The 20,789-nt window shown below is 42.4% G+C and overlaps 2 protein-coding genes across 3 annotated transcripts; one reads left to right on the plus strand and one right to left on the minus strand.

Moving 5' to 3' along the window:
- Nucleotides 1–4,402: 4,402 nt before the first annotated feature.
- lrrc42 (leucine rich repeat containing 42) lies at nt 4,403–9,327 on the plus strand. Of its 2 annotated transcripts, none has more exons than XM_021614096.2 (7): nt 4,403–5,124; nt 5,306–5,437; nt 5,944–6,062; nt 6,329–6,414; nt 7,927–8,040; nt 8,332–8,416; nt 8,703–9,327. In XM_021614096.2, exons 1-7 carry the CDS (start codon nt 4,724–4,726, stop codon nt 9,050–9,052), a joined length of 1,287 nt encoding a protein of 428 aa, XP_021469771.2. In that variant the 5' UTR covers nt 4,403–4,723; the 3' UTR covers nt 9,053–9,327. The 2 variants fall into 2 exon arrangements, with proteins under 2 accessions (XP_021469771.2, XP_021469770.2); XM_021614095.2 differs by having other exon boundaries at nt 4,416–5,124; nt 5,941–6,062.
- A 3,834-nt stretch (nt 9,328–13,161) lies between these two features.
- LOC110530817 (low-density lipoprotein receptor class A domain-containing protein 1) lies at nt 13,162–16,337 on the minus strand. The gene is made up of 3 exons (XM_036986570.1): nt 15,863–16,337; nt 14,824–14,952; nt 13,162–13,602 (listed from the first exon to the last, which is right to left on the minus strand). Exons 1-3 carry the CDS (start codon nt 16,026–16,028, stop codon nt 13,445–13,447), a joined length of 453 nt encoding a protein of 150 aa, XP_036842465.1. The 5' UTR covers nt 16,029–16,337; the 3' UTR covers nt 13,162–13,444.
- Between the last annotated feature and the right edge of the window lie 4,452 nt (nt 16,338–20,789).

A 20,789-nucleotide genomic window follows, 5' to 3' on the forward strand; every position in this document is an offset into this window, starting at 1 on the left:
AACAGGAATGAGAACTGAGTAACAGGAATGAGCGCTGAGTAACAGGAATGAGCGCTGAGTAACAGGAATGAGCGCTGAGTAACAGGAATGAGAACTGAGTAACAGGAATGAGCGCTGAGTAACAGGAATGAGCGCTGAGTAACAGGAATGAAAACTTGTGTGTGATAATAACTGGATGTCACAGAACTTCCTTCAATTAAACAAAAGATAAAACAGAGGTCATTATAATTGGCACAAAATATCTTAGTCTAAATAGCAACATAAAAGCAGTAACCATTGTTTGTGCGTGTATGTGGTTCCTGCCTCTGCACAGTATGGGTTCTCCATCTTCCTCTACAAAAGGCAAGGAAGACAACAAATACTAAAAGATGAGCATATTCCTTCAACAACAAAAAAACCTTCAACATATTCCTTCAATTAAAAAAAACTAATTTAGGAGAGTAATAACCTCCCCGATTAATGGTATTCTGCTTCAGACAGGGAATTTTTACTAGGATTAAATGTCAGGAATTGTGAAAGACTGAGTTTAAATATATTTGACTAAGGTGTATGTAAATTTCCCACTTCAACTGTACACTACCATTCAAAAGTTCGGGGTCACTTTGAAATTTCCTGTGGCCCCGTCCAACGATACCCTTGACATGGCCAATCAGGTAGGATATAACCCCACACACTTTGCCAAAGGAACAGCCCCCACACCACTACAGGGATATCAACAGACCACCAACTTATTACCCAACAGACAAAGCTGAAAATAGCCCACCAACATCTCCTCCACTGCCTGAGGGGGAGCAAAACCGGACAGGAAGATCACATCAGTGACTCAACCCACTCAAATGACGCACCCCTTCTAGGGACGGCATGGGAGAGCACTAGTAAGCCAGTGACTCAGCCCCCGTAATGGGGTTAGAGGTATATAATCCCAGTGGAGAGAGGGGAACGGACTAGGCAGAGACAGCAAGGGTGATTTGTCACTCCAGTGCCTTGCCGGGCCAGACTACACTCAATCATAAGACCTACTGAAGAGATGAGTCTTCAGTAAAGACTTAAAGGTCGAGACCAAGTCTGCGTTTCTCACATGGATGAGCAGACCATGCCATAAAAATTGAGCTCTATAGGAGAAAGCCCTGCCTCCAGCTGTTTGCCTTGAAATTCTAGGGACAATAAGGAGGCCTGCGTCTTGTGACCGTAGCGTACATAGGCAGGACCAAATCAGAGTGATAGGTAGGAGGAAGGCCATGTTAACGCTTTGTAGGTTAGCAGTAAAACCTTGAAATCAGCCCTTGCCTTATCAGGAAGCCAGTGTAGAGAGGCTAGCACTTGAGTAATATGATCAAATGTTTTGGTTCTAGTCAAGATTCTAGCAGCCGTGTTTAGCACTATTAAAAGTAAAAACTTTAAAGTTTGGCAGGTAGCCAAGTAGCAACAAACAGCACAGCAGCATGGAGATAAGTCCGGAAGTCACGATGTCACAATATACCCTTTAATTCTTGAAGAAAATAATTTATGAACGCCTCATGAGCTTTGTCCATCTGTCATACCCCATCAGAACTCAACATATAAGCTTATTTTACTGCATTGTCTTACAGGTTCAGTTTGTGTTAATGTTATATAATGACTACATTATATCAATTGATGACTTTCAACCTCCCTTTGGAATTCCAGTTTGTGACGCTAAGAATTTGTGTCGTTTTTAAAGTAGGCCTATAACATTAGAAAGTATTGTTATTTTATTCTCATTCAGGATTGTTTAAATTTGCTGCCATGATAATGATTAAAGTTCCATTTAGAAAAAGTGTGTATTTCCTTCAATGTTCAGGAACTTTAAGATTTAAAGTCGATATAGTCGTCATGTTCTGATTAATCTATACAAAATGTATTTCCATTGTTAGAGCGGTCACTCGAATATCTTGTCAATAAAATAGATAATCTTTGGACCGCTACTGATTGAAAATTCCATCTCAACATTAGGATGTTTAAGAGTCTTCTTGGCGATAATATCCACTTCCTCATTCCCCTCTACTTCCACATGAGTTGGTACCCAGAGAAACATCACAAATTCCCCCATCTGTTTCACCCTATACAAGCACTGAAAAACCTCATACAATAGATCCTGTCTGCCCTGGGACACACATGACTTTAAGCTCATCAGTGCTGTACAGGAGTCAGAGCAGATGACTACCCTGTCTGGCCACACCTCCTCCACCCACTCTGCAGCCAATAGTAAAGGCCGACAACCTCATTGTGTAAACAGCTAAATGATCCGTTGCTCTTTTTGCCACTGCCACATTAAACTCAGGAACACTAAACGCTACTCCTGCCTTTCCTGTTTTAGGGTCCTTAGATCCATCTGTGAATATATTAAAGAAAGCATAGTTACTGTGTTCTTAAATGTTCACTTACAACTGAATCTACTCCTTCCTCAATAGCTCTTAGCCTCTCAAGCAACTCTAGGTCTATCCTTGGTTGAGGGAGAAACCAAGGTGGGATAGCAGGAAGAACCACAGAGGGGTTAAACAACCCCATCTCTCTCGCCATGCAATTGCCTATCCACCCAAAGATTGTATTCAGATTTTGTTCATGTTCCCAGCACTCTAGGAGCAACTTTTTGTAGGATGTGTAACCTTATGTCCTTGTAGATTTACGTAATATGTCATGGCTAGCTGTTGCCTTCTTAACCTTAATGGCATCTCTCCCAACTCTACCTGCATCGCTGCCACCAAAGAGGTCCTAAGTGCTCCACAACATATTCTTAGGGCTTGGGGCTGGATAACATCTAGCTTTTTTAAAGATGTCTGAGCTGCTGATCCATATCCTATACTTAATCCATTGATGATAAAAAATAGATAAATAAATAGAAAAAAATAGATAAATGGAAGATTTAAAAAAAAAGTGGTGGTGCTTTTCTCTTTTTTTGGGGGGGGGGGGGGGGCTCCCCGAAGTGTGGGTTTGTGCTCCCTGATTAACTCAAAGTTAAGTTGTTGGCCACCGACAAGTATTGTTATTCTACATGTAGAATCGGTAGGTTCGTCACTACTGGATCCGCAACAATGATGTATATAAACCCTGAACTGCTGATGCGAGGTATTGGCCATTGAGAGGCTTTGAAGCCACCGGTCGGCCATATTGGCTCTCCTCAGTAGGAGCAGTCCTTCATAGCAATGAATGGAATTCTACAGTATTTCAATTAAATGTTTCAAGGACAAAACAACATATATTTTTAGTTGCTGTAGTGGGGACAGTAACATTAGTACAAAAAAAATTGTTTTTATATTCATGTTTATGTTTAGCTTACATAATATAGTTTAAAAGTATGCATTAATGTGTATGTTCTATAACAAACGTGTTAAAAAACGAATGTAGACATCAATAAATGCATTTCTATAGCTATATATACATATACATACAGTACCAGTCAAAAGTTTGGACACACCTACTCATTCAAGTTTAAAAAATATAGTTTTTACTATTTTCTACATTGTAAAAATAATAGTGAAGACATCAAAACTATGAAATAACACATGGAATCATGTAGTAACCAGAAAAGTGTTTAACAAATCAAAATATATTTGCGATTCTTCAAAGTAGACACCCTTTGCCTTGTTGACAGTGATGCAAACTCTTGGCATTCTCTCAACCAGCTTCATGAGGTAGTCACCTGGAATGCATTTCAATGAACAGGTGTGCCTTGTTAAAAGTTAATTTGTGGAATTTCTTTCCTTCTTAATGCGTTTGAGCCAATCAGTTGTGCTGTAGGTGTGGTATACAGAAGATAGCCCTATTTGGTAAAAGACCAAGTCCTTATTATGGCAAATAAGCAAAGAGAAACAACAGTCCATCATTATTTTAAAACATGAAGGTCAGTCAATCCGAGACATTTCAAGAACTTTGAAAGTTTCTTCAAGTGCAGTCACAAAAACCATGAAGCGCTATGATGAACCTTGCTCTCACGAGGACCGCCACAGCAAAGGAAGACCCAGAGTTACTTCTGCTGCAGAGGATATGTTCATGTTTTTGTGGCCCCACCCCCATCAAAGTTCCTCATCCCTGATCTAGTCCAATGTTCCTCTAAGTTTTCATACATTTTCTTTTGTAGATATAGCAAACTTCACTTGAGGTCATGTTTAGCTATATTACCTATTCTCAGTTATATTAAAAAAAAACGTTATAAGAATCTTTCTGTTTGGACGTTAAATGACGAGGCAGAGGCATTGATGCGAGTAACCAGTTCAGTACATTGCACTTCCGGGTATCGCAGTAATTAACGTTTACCAACAGGCGGCATCACTGTGCCATCTTACACCCATAACACTTTTTTTCCCAATGACTGTTTAATCTTTCAACTGACTTTTCTACCTATTACTGAGTTTATAATACAACTTTAGTTTATAGTTAAGTCCTCTTTTATTTGTTGTCTTTAGTAACTTATCTATTGTCTTTTGTGAGTTTTGTTGTATGTTGAAATATTGTTGTACTAAATTGACGGAGCAAAATATATATTTTTTTCTTCATGGATTGTAGGTTATCAACGTGAGGGACCTTTATTGTGAAGGACGAATGAATACCCAAGACGTCGTTTTAGACAGGCCCAGTTCAGCCAGAATTATTAACGGAAGCTGGCGGCAGAATCGAACATCTCCTTAGTTAACACGACTTGATGGTTAGCTACTGTAGCTAGATGAATGGTGTGGAAAGACGTTAATTCGTAGTAAAGTCTTATAAAATGGGCGACCTTGACTCTGGCATAGTATATGTGCGCGAGAGAGGACAGCTTCGTCGCGTCAATAACATTGTGCTCGCGGAGACGAAGCCGCCTTCATCATCACACAGAACAACAAACCCTCTGGCGTTGAAAAAGGAGCATTTCGTCTTCACCTATAACAAAGAAGGCAGTTTGAAGTACACTGCCAAATCCCTCTACGACATATCTCTGCTGTTTGTGGCGTACAACATCAACCATGTCGATTCTCTCGAAGGATTTCCTGAACAAGTAGGGGACAGACTCTTCGCCGCCGCGGAGGAAAAACAGATATTTTCAGATCCTGATGCAGCCCCCAAGGCTCTGCAGTTGTTCAGTGATGCATACGGGGACATAGTGCTCGGGTCACTTTGTTTACGGCATAGGTAAGGACAGAGCTTGGTTATAAACACCTTCCATGTCACATTGTAGTCAGCCTACATACCCCACCTTGTAGTACCACCAACATTATGTAACCTTCAACCTACAGCCAATTTAGGAACTTGCGATGCACTTCATTGACAGTTCATACATGGGCTGGCTGCCTGTTGCCTTGTTTCCGTACAGGTTTCCTTTGCTGTCTGAAAAGCTGGAAGAGATAAAAACGTTTCATAGTCTGAAGTGCCTGGATCTCTTTGGCTGCAGACTGGGAGACAGCCACGACATCTTCCAACATCTCACATCAGATGCATTGTCCAGGTATGAATATATTGTGTTGTTGTTCTATCGTACAGTACAATGCCTAATTCATTCACTGAGGCTGAGCTGCACGTGTGTGATTGACCCTGATGTGTCTTTAGCAGGCAGATTTAAAATGGTTCTGGGTGGTGGTTCGCCTAACCATATTGGGCTCCCGAGAGACACAGCGGTCTAAGGCACTGCATCTCAGTGCTAGAGGTGTCACTACAGACCCCGGTTAGATTCTGGGCTGTAATCACAACCGGCCGTAATTGGGAGTCCCATAGGGTGGCGCCCAATTGGCCCAGCGGCGTCTGGGTTAGGCTGTCATTGTAAATAAGAATTTGTTCTTAACTTGCCTTTTTATAATTCAAATAACCCCCAATCGTAACCTCAACCAATTTAGGTCTCTAGGCCTAAGATTTTGATGTGTGTGCTGTGTATCCACTTCCTTGTAAAGTTAGTCCTGTGTCTGTCTCCCCATCAGCCTGGTCCAATTGTGGTTCTCCTCTCCTTTTTCTCAGTAGCTTGGTCCAGCTGTCCCTGGGTGGTAACAGCCTGTCAGACCAGGGTCTCCAGAGACTGACAGCCCCTGTCAGGATGATGAGGAGGGGGCTGAGACACCTACATATACTGGACCTGTCCTGTGAGTAGTCTGTTATGGGGGCATCTCAATAGTACAGCATGGCTTCCTAGTCCCATCCTTAGTTATTTGCACAGCTAGGAAGGAAATCTGAATCGTGAAAGCAGATTCTTCTTAGTGATGCCATACATGTTTTGTGATTTTTAATCTGTCCTGTTCTGTTCCAGCTAGTGAAGATGGGAGGGGAGACAAGGTCAGGAAGTCTTAGATGGTCCAGGGGACACACAGCATAGCTCTAAACCGGATGTTTTCACTTCTCTTTCCAACAGACAACCCGATCACTGAGAAGGCAGTTGGATATCTCACATGCCTCCCAAAGTTACAAGGTCTTGATGTATCAGGAACTAACATAAAGGTGAGAAGGTTTTGACTCTGTACTTCTCCCTGTCACAAGACCAGGGTACCAGACTAACATTTTCCCCTGGTGGTACTGGTGCCTCTTTAAGTTTTTCAGTTGGGTGGCACCAACCAATGCACATAATATAACATTTTAGTATATAAAGTAATTCAGTGCTTTATTAAAAAGTGTAGTAGACCACAATAAATACATTTTGTCATATTTTCATGTTGTGATTTTAAAATATTTGAATGTGCAACATAATCCAGTGATTTGTAATACATTTTGACTTGACAAATTAGACAAATTATATTTTACTGTTAAAATAGAGCTCCAGAAATGTCTAATTATTTTAGTTTTTTTGCTTCAATAGAGATGAATTAGCCTGCATCTTAATGTGCACTGATATCGTAGACTCATTTTAATTGGGGCTAATTCACCACCTGATTAAGTGAAAACTCAAAAAACACATTAGTAAGATCGCTGACGCTAACTCTAAAGATATTACCCACTGCTAGTAGCCATGTATTCATCTAACAGTACATTTTCAATGGCTCAAATGTTGTAGCCTATTGCCCAGTGAGGCCTATGCAATCCCAGTGAGGCCTATGCAATCCCAGTGAGGCCTATGCAATCCCAGTGAGTCCTATGCAATCCCAGTGAGTCCTATGCAATCCCAGTGAGGCCTATGCAATCCCAGTGAGGCCTATGCAATCCCAGTGAGGCCTATGCAATCCCAGTGAGGCCTATGCAATCCCAGTGAGGCCTATGCAATCCCAGTGAGTCCTATGCAGTGAGGCCTATGCAATCCCAGTGAGTCCTATGCAATCCCAGTGAGTCCTATGCAATCCCAGTGAGGCCTATGCAATCCCAGTGAGGCCTATGCAATCCCAGTGAGGCCTATGCAATCCCAGTGAGGCCTATGCAATCCCAGTGAGGCCTATGCAATCCCAGTGAGGCCTATGCAATCCCAGTGAGGCCTATGCAATCCCAGTGAGGCCTATGCGGATTTCACATGGTCCGTATCTCAAAGCCATATCAAATATGTTGGTTGTAAAAAATAGTTGCCATTGAGAGCTGAGTAAAAAAAATAACCTACAGAAAGCTGAACCTCCTTTCTTCAACGGTGACAACATGATAGCCGTGTTTTCCGTAGGATAGGATTTTGAAATGTTATACAATCAGAACACAGAGCATTTTATTTCCCGGGAGAGGGAGCGTGTCTCGCTCGGTACACAGCAGCAGGCACCAGTGAAAAGGGACAGACAGACACTTTTTCATTACAGGAATAATGTACCACTTTACTCGTTTGACCAAATCCATGTTTTTAGCTTTCTATAAAATAAGATGTTTTTTGAGTGAGGTGACCGTGTAGAATGTGCGGCTGGCACCATCTGGAGCCCTGCACCAGACCATAGCTAAGATTCTATCCTGACCCCTTTGTTTCCAATCTGTAACATGTCTTCCACAAGATGGCACCGCTGATCCCTAACAGAACTGAGGGTGAAATGTATACTATTTGATTCCCAGGTTGGCCCGTCATTCAAGCAGACCGTGAGGAACACCATGGGGTTGGTCCTGTCTGAGAAACTACTGGAGGCCTTCGACCACTCCTGTTGTAAAACACAAGGCTGGGCAGAACAGGTAACACTCCTGTTGTAAAACACAAGGCTGGGCAGAACAGGTAACACTCCTGTTGTAAAACACAAGGCTGGGCAGAACAGGTAACACTCCTGTTGTAAAACACAAGGCTGGGCAGAACAGGTAACACTCCTGTTGTAAAACACAAGGCTGGGCAGAACAGGTAACACTCCTGTTGTAAAACACAAGGCTGGGCAGAACAGGTAACACTCCTGTTGTAAAACACACATTTGTGGTACTAAAGTAGTTTATTGATAACTTGTTTTATTTGTATGGCATGTATGTTTGTGACAGGTAGTAAACCAGTGGGAGTTGAGTGCAACAGAACTGCCCAAACTAAAGAAGATCCAAGAGTCAAGAACATCAGCTATTCGCTTTTGTAAGTGTTAACATCCTTTTGTATATACACATCACTATTTTAATGAAAGACCATTTTAAAGCTGACCAGGTCGGGATCTGTCTGTTCTTTAGCCCAATCTTAGCCATGCCATACATGTCAGAGGTTAGGGGAATTGGCTATAAGCACATTCCCGATCTGAACCGGGCTATTTTCTAAGCTTGTCTGTCTCTGCAGTGGCCAGTTTGGTGGTGTTTTTATATACAATATATGGCTGTCAATACAGGTGCTGTTGTTGTAAACAAGACAATTACTATTTGCTCTTCAGTTGGCAGAGAGAAGTTTGTCAGAGGAATCCTGAGCGCATCACCTCTGGTCCAGGATAAAGAACAAGACAAAACCAGGGAGAGGATACATTTGTATAAACCAGCAGCAAGCACACACACACATCAGACCCAATGCACAGGGACTAAAAGTGGACAAATTAAGACCTCGTCACTCGACAGCGTTGAAATCGCAGGGTCCACCAACGGACATGTAAAACCCTGTTCACAGAACAAGAAGAGGCCTCGTAAACACCAGGTCGGGGACAGTGGTCATCACAGCCCTCCTGTTAAACGCGCTTCTTCATCACCAGCTCTCACAGCAGGCGATTTGGATCTACTCAACAGTTACTGATGCTTCGTCTCCTCCGTAGCCGAGGTCCACAGTCTCCAAATGTGTGTGTGTGTGTGTGTGGGGGTGTGTTTTCGTGTTTTTCGACAATGCACTGCTCAATTTGAACTCTTCCTGATGTCATGCATCCAGTAGAGTTCAGCTTCCACCTCTAGGTTAGCTTTGGTTTTTAGTTTTTGTTTTAGCTGGAGGAACATTTAGTGTTTTCTTCGTCAATCTGCTGCTTATTTACGTTTTAAACTTTTTACAAATAAAAGTATATTGTTTTATTATTGTAACTGTTCCAAGATTCTGATCATTGGTGTGGATCCGGTCTCTGATGACAGAATGTTCACATAGCCAGAGTACACACCTTCGATTTGGTTCAGAGATTAGGGGATGGATGTGGCAGTCAGTCTAGCATAGGGTGACCAGACGTCCCCGTTTTCCCGGGGACAGTCCTTGTTTTTGGTGGCCTGCCCCCGGAAATGTCCCCGTTTTTAACTGTGCGTTTAAAAACAGACTGCAAAGTGAAATAATATTATACGTGGCAAGACCGGGCAGCAGAGCCTACCGGTTGACGTCTCAATCGCGTTGTGCTTGTTTCGTCCAGCAGAGGGGGCTGCTCACTATAGTAGCTTCACTCACTCTTCTTCTAACTACTTGCTCGCGCTAGTTGTAGAGAGAACTGCTGTGGAAAACTCGGCCAGAAGTTAGCAACTGTCAAGTGAATCCACAACATCACCACAAACAAACAAAGTTACACTTGTTTGGGATACTAACTAATGATGTTATAATGTCACTATTATATAGATAGATGCTCTGCTTTATAAGGTTTTACATAGGTTATGTCGACTAAGTTATCTAGCTAGCCAGCTACTGTCATGGTAACTAGGTAAAAGAAAAACGTTCACATGTAAACATGCAGTGGACGAGCTATTTTGAAAATATGATTATATTAAATTAATGCACAATTAATTATGATAATATTTATTTGTACATTACAATTTTAATGGTTTGGCATTATAAGTAGTGTGAAAATATATTTAGACATTTTCATGGAAAACATTAATGTTTTCTGTTAGAGTGAAGAAGAGTGAAAGAGAGAGGAGGAAAGGTATATGATTACAGAGACTGCCAATTTATTATTGCAAACCATTTTTTTTATAGATAAAATACAAAAATGAGGCAAGCAATGGGAATCTGTTAACCAAAGTATTTTATCTAATAGTGTACTATTTATTATTAATTGGAGAAGGAAAAATTAAGGGAGTAAAAAAGAGTGAAGCGAGGAGAGTGTGGAAGAGTGAGGTGGAAAGGTGAAGAGCAGGAAGACGAGTGGAGAAAGATGGGAGGAGAAGAAAAGGTTAAGAGAGTAAGAAGAGTGACGACACAAGGAGAGTGAAGAGCAGACCGGAGGTACAATGGCTCTTTCCCAGAAACGGAAATGCCATTTTATTGACAACATGAGAGAATTTCCATTTATACGCTCAGGTCAAGACGATAGAATGGTTCACTGCACCCTTTGTAATTCCTCTTTTTCAATTGGCAGTGGGGGAAGAACAGCAGTGGTAGAACATCAACAGACAAAAAAGCTTAAAGCCTCTCTGATTGGCCGTGTTGGTTTGCCCTCTGTCACCACATTCTTCAAGAAGGTAGCGCCTTCCCAAGAAGAATATGATTTAGCTGTGCAGGAGGGGTGTCTTTGCATGCGACACAATCATAGTTACAGATCTGTGGACTGCACAGCACAACTGACACGAAAGCTTTATGAGCCGAAGTTTACATGTCCTAGGACAAAATGTGACGCCATAGTGAGTAACGTGTTAGCACCATGGCCAACTACTTTGGTAACACAGGACCTAGACCAGCAGAGGAGATCGCAGCTGAGGTCCTGGTGGTCATCCCAAAATGTAACCTGGAAAATATTCTCTGCCCACAACACAAATACCTTCTTTGGATGACTGAATAGGCTGGGGAGGGTCAATGTCCATACCAAAGTTGAAAATGCTCTGCAGCTGGAGGTGATTGGCTTGTCCTGCCCACATCATTCATTACACGGCCAGAACAGCTTTGGATATGATTTCCCTTGATGATTAATTAGTACCTGCTCACAAAGATATTTGGATATTTTCACCGTCAGAGTAGAAAGACTGAAGGGCTTTGTGAGTTTGTTGGCCAGGAGTACCATAACATTTTAGGACACAAATGTTCGCTGGATGTCCCTGCTCTAGAAAGAGTGCTGAAAAGGTGCCATTTGAAATCCTTTTTCCTTTCTGAAGACAAATGCCCTGTTGTCCTGCGAGCAATGTTCGGAAATCCACTGACTGAACTTTGGCTGGCCTTTGTCCATGGAAACCTGACCGTATTCAGTGACATGATCAAGATGCTTGGAGGCCAGGACCACTGTGCTGTGGAGTCCACTGCAATTCTGAGAAACGTTGAGGCAAAATTGACTGCAAGATGTGATGACAACTTCATTCCCGTTTTGGTCAGAGGACTTCTGAGAGAGCTAGAGGGAAATGGAGCCATGTCTAAAGAGAGCTTTCTCAAAACATCCCAGTCGTTCTTCACTACGGCTGTGAACTACTTGCAAGCATGGGGAAAGCACACAGATCATCTAAAAGATTTACATGGTCTCCTTTTAAAAAGGCAACCTCAGCGTGAAGAGATCCAGAAGGCAGCAGGCACACTGCAGGAAAAATGCCCCAATGTGACCATCAATGAGGATGCATTGTGTGACGAGGTTACTGGCCTGCAAGAGTTCCTAAAGGGGGGATCGCTTGAAGAATGGAAAACATCTGAGACACCGCTTAGTCAGAGATGGAGCACGGTGGTTACCCACTTCAAAGAGAACGACATCCCGCACACTAACCTGGCTAGATTAGCGTCTGTTGTCATGTGCTTACCTGGAAGTAATGCACCAGTCGAGAGAGTGTTCTCCCAAATGAATGCTCTATGGACAGCAGCAAGAAATAGATTCACTGTTCCTACCATCAAGGCCATGCTTATTGTGAAGACAAACTTTAACCTCCCCTGCCAGGAGTTCATGGAGAAGCTGGCCAAAGACAGAGCAATCCTGAAGAAGATACATTCTTCTGAGAAATATACAGATTAGGTTAGTATAAGTATATTATGTAGTTACCAATCTCTTCATCTTATTTCTTTATTATGTTGTTAACTATTTCACATATACTATTGTCTGTTTTTTTTTCCAACTTTGCTCATGTTTTATTCTACTCTTATTCTACCCAGACTAGCAGGACCACTGAATGGCTGTTCAGATCAGTTCTACCCAGACTAGCAGGACCACTGAATGGCTGTTCAGATCAGTTCTACCCAGACTAGCAGGACCACTGAATGGCTGTTCAGATCAGTTCTACCCAGACTAGCAGGACCACTGAATGGCTGTTCAGATCAGTTCTACCCAGACTAGCAGGACCACTGAATGGCTGTTCAGATCAGTTCTACCCAGACTACCAGGACCACTGAATGGCTGTTCAGATCAGTTCTACCCAGACTAGCAGGACCACTGAATGGCTGTTCAGATCAGTTCTACCCAGACTAGCAGGACCACTGAATGGCTGTTCAGATCAGTTCTACCCAGACTACCAGGACCACTGAATGGCTGTTCAGATCAGTTCTACCCAGACTAGCAGGACCACTGAATGGCTGTTCAGATCAGTTCTACCCAGACTAGCAGGACCACTGAATGGCTGTTCAGATCAGTTCTACCCAGACTAGCAGGACCACTGAATGGCTGTTCAGATCAGTTCTACCCAGACTAGCAGGACCACTGAATGGCTGTTCAGATCAGTTCTACCCAGACTACCAGGACCACTGAATGGCTGTTCAGATCAGTTCTACCCAGACTACCAGGACCACTGAATGGCTGTTCAGATCAGTTCTACCCAGACTAGCAGGACCACTGAATGGCTGTTCAGATCAGTTCTACCCAGACTAGCAGGACCACTGAATGGCTGTTCAGATCAGTTCTACCCAGACTATCAGGACCACTGAATGGCTGTTCAGATCAGTTCTACCCAGACTAGCAGGACCACTGAATGGCTGTTCAGATCAGTTCTACCCAGACTACCAGGACCACTGAATGGCTGTTCAGATCAGTTCTACCCAGACTAGCAGGACCACTGAATGGCTGTTCAGATCGGACAGTTCTGTCTTGTCTGTAGTGGTTCTGTAGTATAGTTGTTTTCTCTATCACAGTGTGCCTGTTAGACTAAATACATGAAACCGGAATTGTTCCCCTTTTTTATTTTATAGATAATAACATTGGATATTTTAATGATATATTGATATTATATATAATATATAATAACATTGGATATTTTAATGATATATTGACCGCCGAGCTGGAAATGTCCCCGGTTTTCATTTCCGAAATCTGGTCACCTTAGTCTAGCAGGTTAAACTTTTGGGGCAGGTGTACTCGTCAGACCAGTCGTAGCAGTGCTGGCGTCCATCACGGCATAGACAGCGAGGGATGCAGGAACAGTACTGGAAGTCCACTGGTATGCAGGGCCACCAGTACACACCACAGGGGGCACAGCCAGCATCTGTAGAGGGGAGATGAGAAGCACAGGCCACCTCTCCGTCACTGTGTGTGTCTGAATATAGGAGGTTGGTAAACACAGTCTATTACATACAATTTGATACTGAAATAATGTCTTGTTGAATAAAAACTTATTCCAAGGATCAGATATAGATAATTTTCCATTTGTTTTTTAAGGAGTTTATTCAAGCAATTGCAAGGAAGTTAACTCTCCAGATGTACTGGGGAGGAACATAAAAGTACCTAGTCATTTATATACATCACCTACACAAAGAACTGCTTACGACCTAGTCATTTATATACATCACCTATACAAAGAACTGCTTATGACCTAGTCGTTTATATACATCACCTACACAAAGTACTGCTTACGACCTAGTCATTTATATACATCACCTACACAAAGTACTGCTTATGACCTAGTCATTTATATACATCACCTACACAAAGTACTGCTTATGACCTAGTCATTTATATACATCACCTACACAAAGTACTGCTTACGACCTAGTCATTTATATACATCACCTACACAAAGAACTGCTTACGTGAGCGATAAGGGTTCCTTCGCTGTACTCCCTTTTTTAAAGCATTGAAACAAATAAAAGCAGGTTGGAACCAGTTTTCATAGCCCATGTGTCTTAAGATAGCAGTGTTATACGATGGTGACAGTCTAAACAGACAGAACAAGAGTTCAGTCTGGTTGCCAAGGAGACGATAAAGAATCACTCCTTTGTGTACAAAGAGGTTACTGGACAGCAGGGGAAACAACCAGTGAGTAGCACCATTCAACTCAAGCATTTTTGTTCCATTTAGAACGTAACATGTACTCCCGCTAACCTGCCAATTTATATATATATATTAAATAAATAAATAAATCTGGTACTATCCCCAAGGTTTGGAAGGCGGCCCACGTACTCCCCCCTTCACAAAGGTGGTGACCCTTGTGACCTAAATAATTACTACCCTATTTCTAACCGTTCTTGCCTAGTATTGCAGTGCTAGAGGCGTCACTACAGACCCTGGTTCGATCCCGGGCTGTATCACAACCGGCCATGATCGAGAGTCTTATAGAGCGGCGCATAATTGGCCCGGGGTAGGCCGTCATTTTGTAAATAAGAATTTGTACTTAACTGACTTGCCTAGTTAAATAAATATGACGGTAATCTGTAGGCGAAGAAAACAGCATTAAACTTGACTCTGAAATTTGAATAATACAACTCACAAGGCCCAATCTCATCAGAGCAGTCCCCACAGTCATTGAAGTTGTTACACTTCTTGTCAGTAAAGAGCCAGGACTGAGGGTTTCCACATCGAAACACAAGACCACCTGGAAGGTTGTTGGGGAGATCACCTGAAAGGAAAAGTATGGGCATGTTTACTTAGAGCAAAGGTTCTCAACCTGAGGTTCTCAACCTGGGGTTCTAGTCCCCCAGAGGTTCTCAACCTGAGGTTCTCAACCTGGGGTTCTAGTCCCCCTGAGGTTCTCAACCTGAGGTTCTCAACCTGGGGTTCTAGTCCCCCTGAGGTTCTTAACCCAAGGTTCTTAGGAAAATGAATAACATTGGTTTTGCTAATAGCTGCTTTACTGAGGAAAGGTTTAATTTACAATAGCTAGGTTTACATCCAATTGGCGACAGATTTTCATGTAAATATTCACATAATTTAACGTTTTTTTTACGTAGTTATCACACATTGATTACACTATCACGTGTAGTAACGTTGTCTCGCGCACCTATAGTGCTTGTCAAAAAAAAAAGCTAGCTAGCTCATGGATGCAAACAATGTTTATTTTTATTTAACCAGGCAAGTCCGTTAAGACCCAATTTTTATTTACAATGACGGCCTACCCTGGCCAAACCCGGACGACGCTGGGCCAATTGTGCGCCACCCTATGGGACTCCCAATCACGGCCGGATGTGATACAGCCTGGATTCGAACCAGGGACTGTAATGACGCCTCTTGCACTGAGATGCAGTGCCTTAGACTGCTGCGTACGTGTGTGTTTTAACTAATGTAACTGTACTAGAATGCTTAAAAGGCCGCTAAAATGTTAAATATCGATTATTGGTATTTGGGTTTTTTTTGTCAAGAAGAATATTGGATATCGACCGAAAACGTCATATCGGTGCATCACATCACTTATTACCATGAATGTATTTTTTTTATGATCGTGTTTGCTAAAATTTCAAAAATAAAGGTTAAATAAAAATTAATTACTAAAATGGAAAATAAATAAGAACTTTATTGGAACAGTGACTAACTGCACATGTGTGTGTCCTCGTCGGCTCCTTTGGGGCAGGTCACGTCCCCGTTACAGAGGTCAGAGGGCGGGATACAGGTCAGTCTGTCGTCACACAGGAAGCCTGTCGCATTGTCCGCTGTCCTGCAGACACGGTTTACTACAAGGGGACATTTACAAACCCTCATTACTAGAACTGGGGATCAGTATCCACAAAGCATCAGAGTAGGATCACTGATCTAGGATCAGTTATACCTTTCAGACCATAATGAAAGAATGGGGGAGCGCTGATCTTACATCAGCACTCTTACTCTGAGATGCTTTATGAACAGGGCCCCAAGTCTGCACAACAAATAGGCCTTCAAAACCCAGGATATCACTGAAAGGTAGTATTTACTGCCATCTTGTGTCAGATATCAGTAACTGCATGCAATAGCACTCCATTACATGGATAAACAAGACAACAGTAAACATGTCGTCCCCTACGAATGATGCAGCCCCCCCCCCCCCCCTCCCTTGGGCCAATCACTGTAATTTTGTAACTGACAGATCTCTATTGCAAGACTCATCATTCACCAAAGTTGTCTAAACCAGGCCAGTGGTGTCTGAGATATCACATGGGTTAGCTAGTCTCGTTTCCCTAAGCATGTGCGCCAAATTTCAACACTCTGAGTCAAACACATCAAGAGATATAAACACGTGCCTGTTATAGCGCCACCGTGTGGTTGATATGAATGTTCTTGACAGTGTATGCAACATGTGCACCAAATGTATTTACAATATGAATATCCTTGACTTTTTTTATGTGCCAGACCACGCCAACGTGAATGTTGTTTTAAGTACTAGTCTGGAAAATATTGCGTTGAGAGACCTTCGTCCATAGACGCCACATATCAAGTTTTGTGCCGTTTGGACATTCAGTGCCAGAAGAGTCGCGTTTTTAAGTGTTTTTTTTACAAAATTCTAAATGGCGAAAATCCATCAATGGCGGACCTTATGGGTCCCTGAGTCAAATGTGTTCCTCATGAGGAGAGGGACTTATGTACGGTATTTCATGACTCAAACGGGGTGAGTGGTGTGACCTTTCAAAGTTAGCATTTTCAATCTCTTGTTATGAACTGGGTGGTTCAAGACCTGAATGCTGATTGGCTGACAGCCGTGGTATATCAGTATACCACGGGTATGACAAAACACTTGTTTTTTCTGCTCTAATTACGTTGGTAACCGGTTTGTAATAGCAATAAGGCATCTCGGGGGGGGGGTTTGTGATATATGTCCAATATACCACGGCTAAGGGCTGTATCCAGGCACTCAGCGTTGCGTCGTGTATAAGAACAGCCCTTAGCCGTGGTATATTGGCCATATACCACACTCCCCCGGGACCTATTGCTTAATTAAAGTGCCACCATCTGGCCAATCAGTGTAATTTTGTAAAACATGCACCATTCACCCAAGTTTCGCCAGAATCATGCTATTGCTGTCTGAGATATCGTCGTGTGTGACTAATGTACGGAGACATATCCACAGTCCCCTCCTAAATAATTGTGATCCAGCAGAGAAAGACCCGTGTGTTTATTTATCTTACCAGGAGGTGATTTGGGGATCCCAAAGACCAGAGTGAGTATAACCCCTACTACAGCCAGGACTGTTCCTACAGTTAGTATTATACTGGAGAGACAGACCGCTCGTCTGCTGCAGCACCGACAGCACTCTCCACAGCAGTCTGTGGACAGACAGACGGGAGAAAGACCACAGTCCAGCGACAGATCCTGTACACGTCTATAGTTATTTCTCAAATGGCATCCTATGCTCCATTTAGTACACTTATTTTGGCCAGAGCCCTGTATTTTTGGGATTCCTTGGGAGGCCCTGTGTTTATCATACCGTGTACCATAACGTGTACCATAACGTGTACCACACATTAAAGCACACCATTTCTAGGTGATGACAGACAAAATGATTTGTCTTACCTTCATCAGGTGACCCCAATGAACGGTCATCAAACAGTCTCTGACATGGAATAGAAAAATGATACATTTTAAGTCCCAGGAAATATTTTCCAACATGGAGGAAATCGTTGTTTCCGTATTGATGAAATTAAAATGATTCCATGGATGTTTACAAAAAAAAAAACCACTATTGTTCCAAATTCCGTTCCAACGGACACTTCTGAGACATTACCTGCTGTGGGTGGGTCCGGTTAGTATTCATAGCTCTTCAATATTCCCTATTCAACATATCTAAGCACTACTAAAGCACAGCTAAACTAGTCGCATAATACCATTATGGTAGGTAATTATAGGTAGGTTGATAGGTTCAGTGATAGTTACTTGGTAACCATTGAGGCATTGTGGAAACAACAGTTTCCCCTCAGTCACCTCACACCAGCTCAGACATGCCCACAGTGACAAAGGTAAACAGACTATCCTTAAACAGTCAATCATAAACTGGGCACCAAGGCTCAATGGACTGAAGTCTGAATAGGGAAATAGTTCTAAATCAGTTTTAGTGGTTTGTTTATAGTCACTTAGAAACTTAAAAGCCTTTGAATTGTTCTTTGCCATAGCTACTGTGTGTTTGAGTGTTTACGGTTGACCTAACAGTCAATACGGGAATACGGCTTTAAAGGAAATGCTAGGTATTGGAGGTATCACTATCAAAATACATTTTAGACGAGCATTAACAGAGAATTGGAATTGGATTTTCAGTATCCTTCCTGAATTGACTGGCATTGAAATGGAGTTGAGCCCAACTCTGATCTCCACCATGTTGGTTTGGCCCCTAGATGTTTAGATGTTAGACTGGTCCAGCCTCTTCCATCCGGCTTGGAGGGGATGACCAGAGAGGATGCTGGGTAAGGGGTCAGCAGCTTGTGGTCCTTGGCGTACTCCATGTATCCATTGATACTCAGTTTCTACAAAGACGGAAAAGCTTTATTTTCAATATTGGAATGACTCTGGTTCCTTCATATCTCCATAGATTGCAAACTACTTTAATTACTTTTTCATTGGCAAGATTAGCAACCTTAGGGATAACATGCCAGCAACAAACACTGACACTACCCATCCAAGTATATCTGAAGTATATCTGACCAAATTATGAAAGACTAGAATAGTACTTTTGAATTCCGTTAAAGTCAGTGTGGAAGAGGTGAAAAAAATGGTTGTCAACAATGACAAGCCACCAGGGTCTGACAATCTGGATGGAAAATTGCTGAGGATAATAGCAGACGATGTTGCTACTCCTATTTGCCACATCTTCAATATAAGCCTACTAGAGCGTTTGCCCTCAGGTCTGGAGGGAAGCTAAAGTCACTCTGCTACCCAGGAATAGTAAAGCCCCCTTTACTGTCTTAAATAGCCGACCAAGTAGCCTGTTACCAACACTTTGTAAACATCTGGGAAAAATGCTGTTTGACCAGATACAATGCTATTTCACAGTAAATAAATTGACAGAATAAACAGAATTTCAGCACGCTTATTGGGAAGGACACTGAACAAGCATAGCACTTACACAAATGACTGATGATTGGCTGAGAGAAATTGATGATAAAAAGATTGTGGTGACTTCAGCGCAGCTTTTGACATTATCGATCATAGTCTGCTGCTGGAAAAACATATGCGTTATGGCTTTACACCCCCTGCTGTACTGTGGATAAAGAGTTACTTGTCTAACAGAACACAGAGGGGGTTCTTTAATGGAAGCCTCTCAAATATAATCCCGTTAGAATCAGGAATTCCCCAGGGTAGCTGTTTAGGCCCCTTGCTTTTTAAAATTTATACGACATGCCGCTGACTTTGAGTAAAGCCAGAGTGTCTATGTATGCGGATGACTCAATACTTTACACGTCAACTACTACAGTGACTGAAATGACTGCAACACTTAACAAAGAGCTGCAGTTAGTTTCAGAGTGGGTGGCAAGGAATAAGTTAGTCCTAAATATTTCCAAAACTAAAAGCGTTGTATTTGGGACAAAACACTCACTAAACCCTAAACCTCAACTAAATCTTGTAATAAATCATGTGGAAATTGAGCAAGTTGAGATGACTAAACTGCTTGGAGTAACCCTAGATTGTAAACTGTCATGGTCAAAACATATTGATGCAGTAGTAGCTAAGATGGGGAGAAGTCACAGTCCCCAAGTCCAGAACAGACTATGGGAGGTGCACAGTACTACATAGAGCCATGACTACATGGAACTCTATTCCACAGTACTACATAGAGCCATGACTACATGGAACTCTATTCCACATCAAGTAACTCATGCCAGCAATAAAATTAGATTTAAAAAACAGATAAAAAAACACCTTATGGAACAGCGGGGACTGTGAAGCAACAAAAACATTGGCACATACACGATAACATATGCACTATACATACACATGGATTTAGTACTGTAGATATATGGTGGTGGAGAAGGGGCCTGAGGGCACACAGTGTGTTGGGAAATCTGTGAATATATTGTAATGTTTTTAAAATTGTATAAACTGCATTAATTTTGCTGGACCCCAGGAAGAGTAGCTGCTGCCTTGGCAGGAACTAATGGGGATCCATAATAAACCCCAGGAAGAGTAGCTGCTGCCTTGACAGGAACTAATGGGGATCCATAATAAACCCCAGGAAGAGTAGCTGCTGCCTTGACAGGAACTAATGGGGATCCATAATAAACCCCAGGAAGAGTAGCTGCTGCCTTGACATGAACTAATGGGGATCCATAATAAACCCCAGGAAGAGTAGCTGCTGCCTTGGCAGGAACTAATGGGGATCCATAATAAACCCCAGGAAGAGTAGCTGCTGCCTTGGCAGGAACTAATGGGGATCCACAATAAACCCCAGGAAGAGTAGCTGCTGCCTTGGCAGGAACTAATGGGGATCCACAATAAACACCAGGAAGAGTAGCTGCTGCCTTGGCAGGAACTAATGGGGATCCACAATAAACACCAGGAAGA

Source organism: Oncorhynchus mykiss, chromosome 8 (assembly GCF_013265735.2).
Source record: "Oncorhynchus mykiss isolate Arlee chromosome 8, USDA_OmykA_1.1, whole genome shotgun sequence".
Lineage (NCBI taxonomy): Eukaryota > Metazoa > Chordata > Actinopteri > Salmoniformes > Salmonidae > Oncorhynchus > Oncorhynchus mykiss.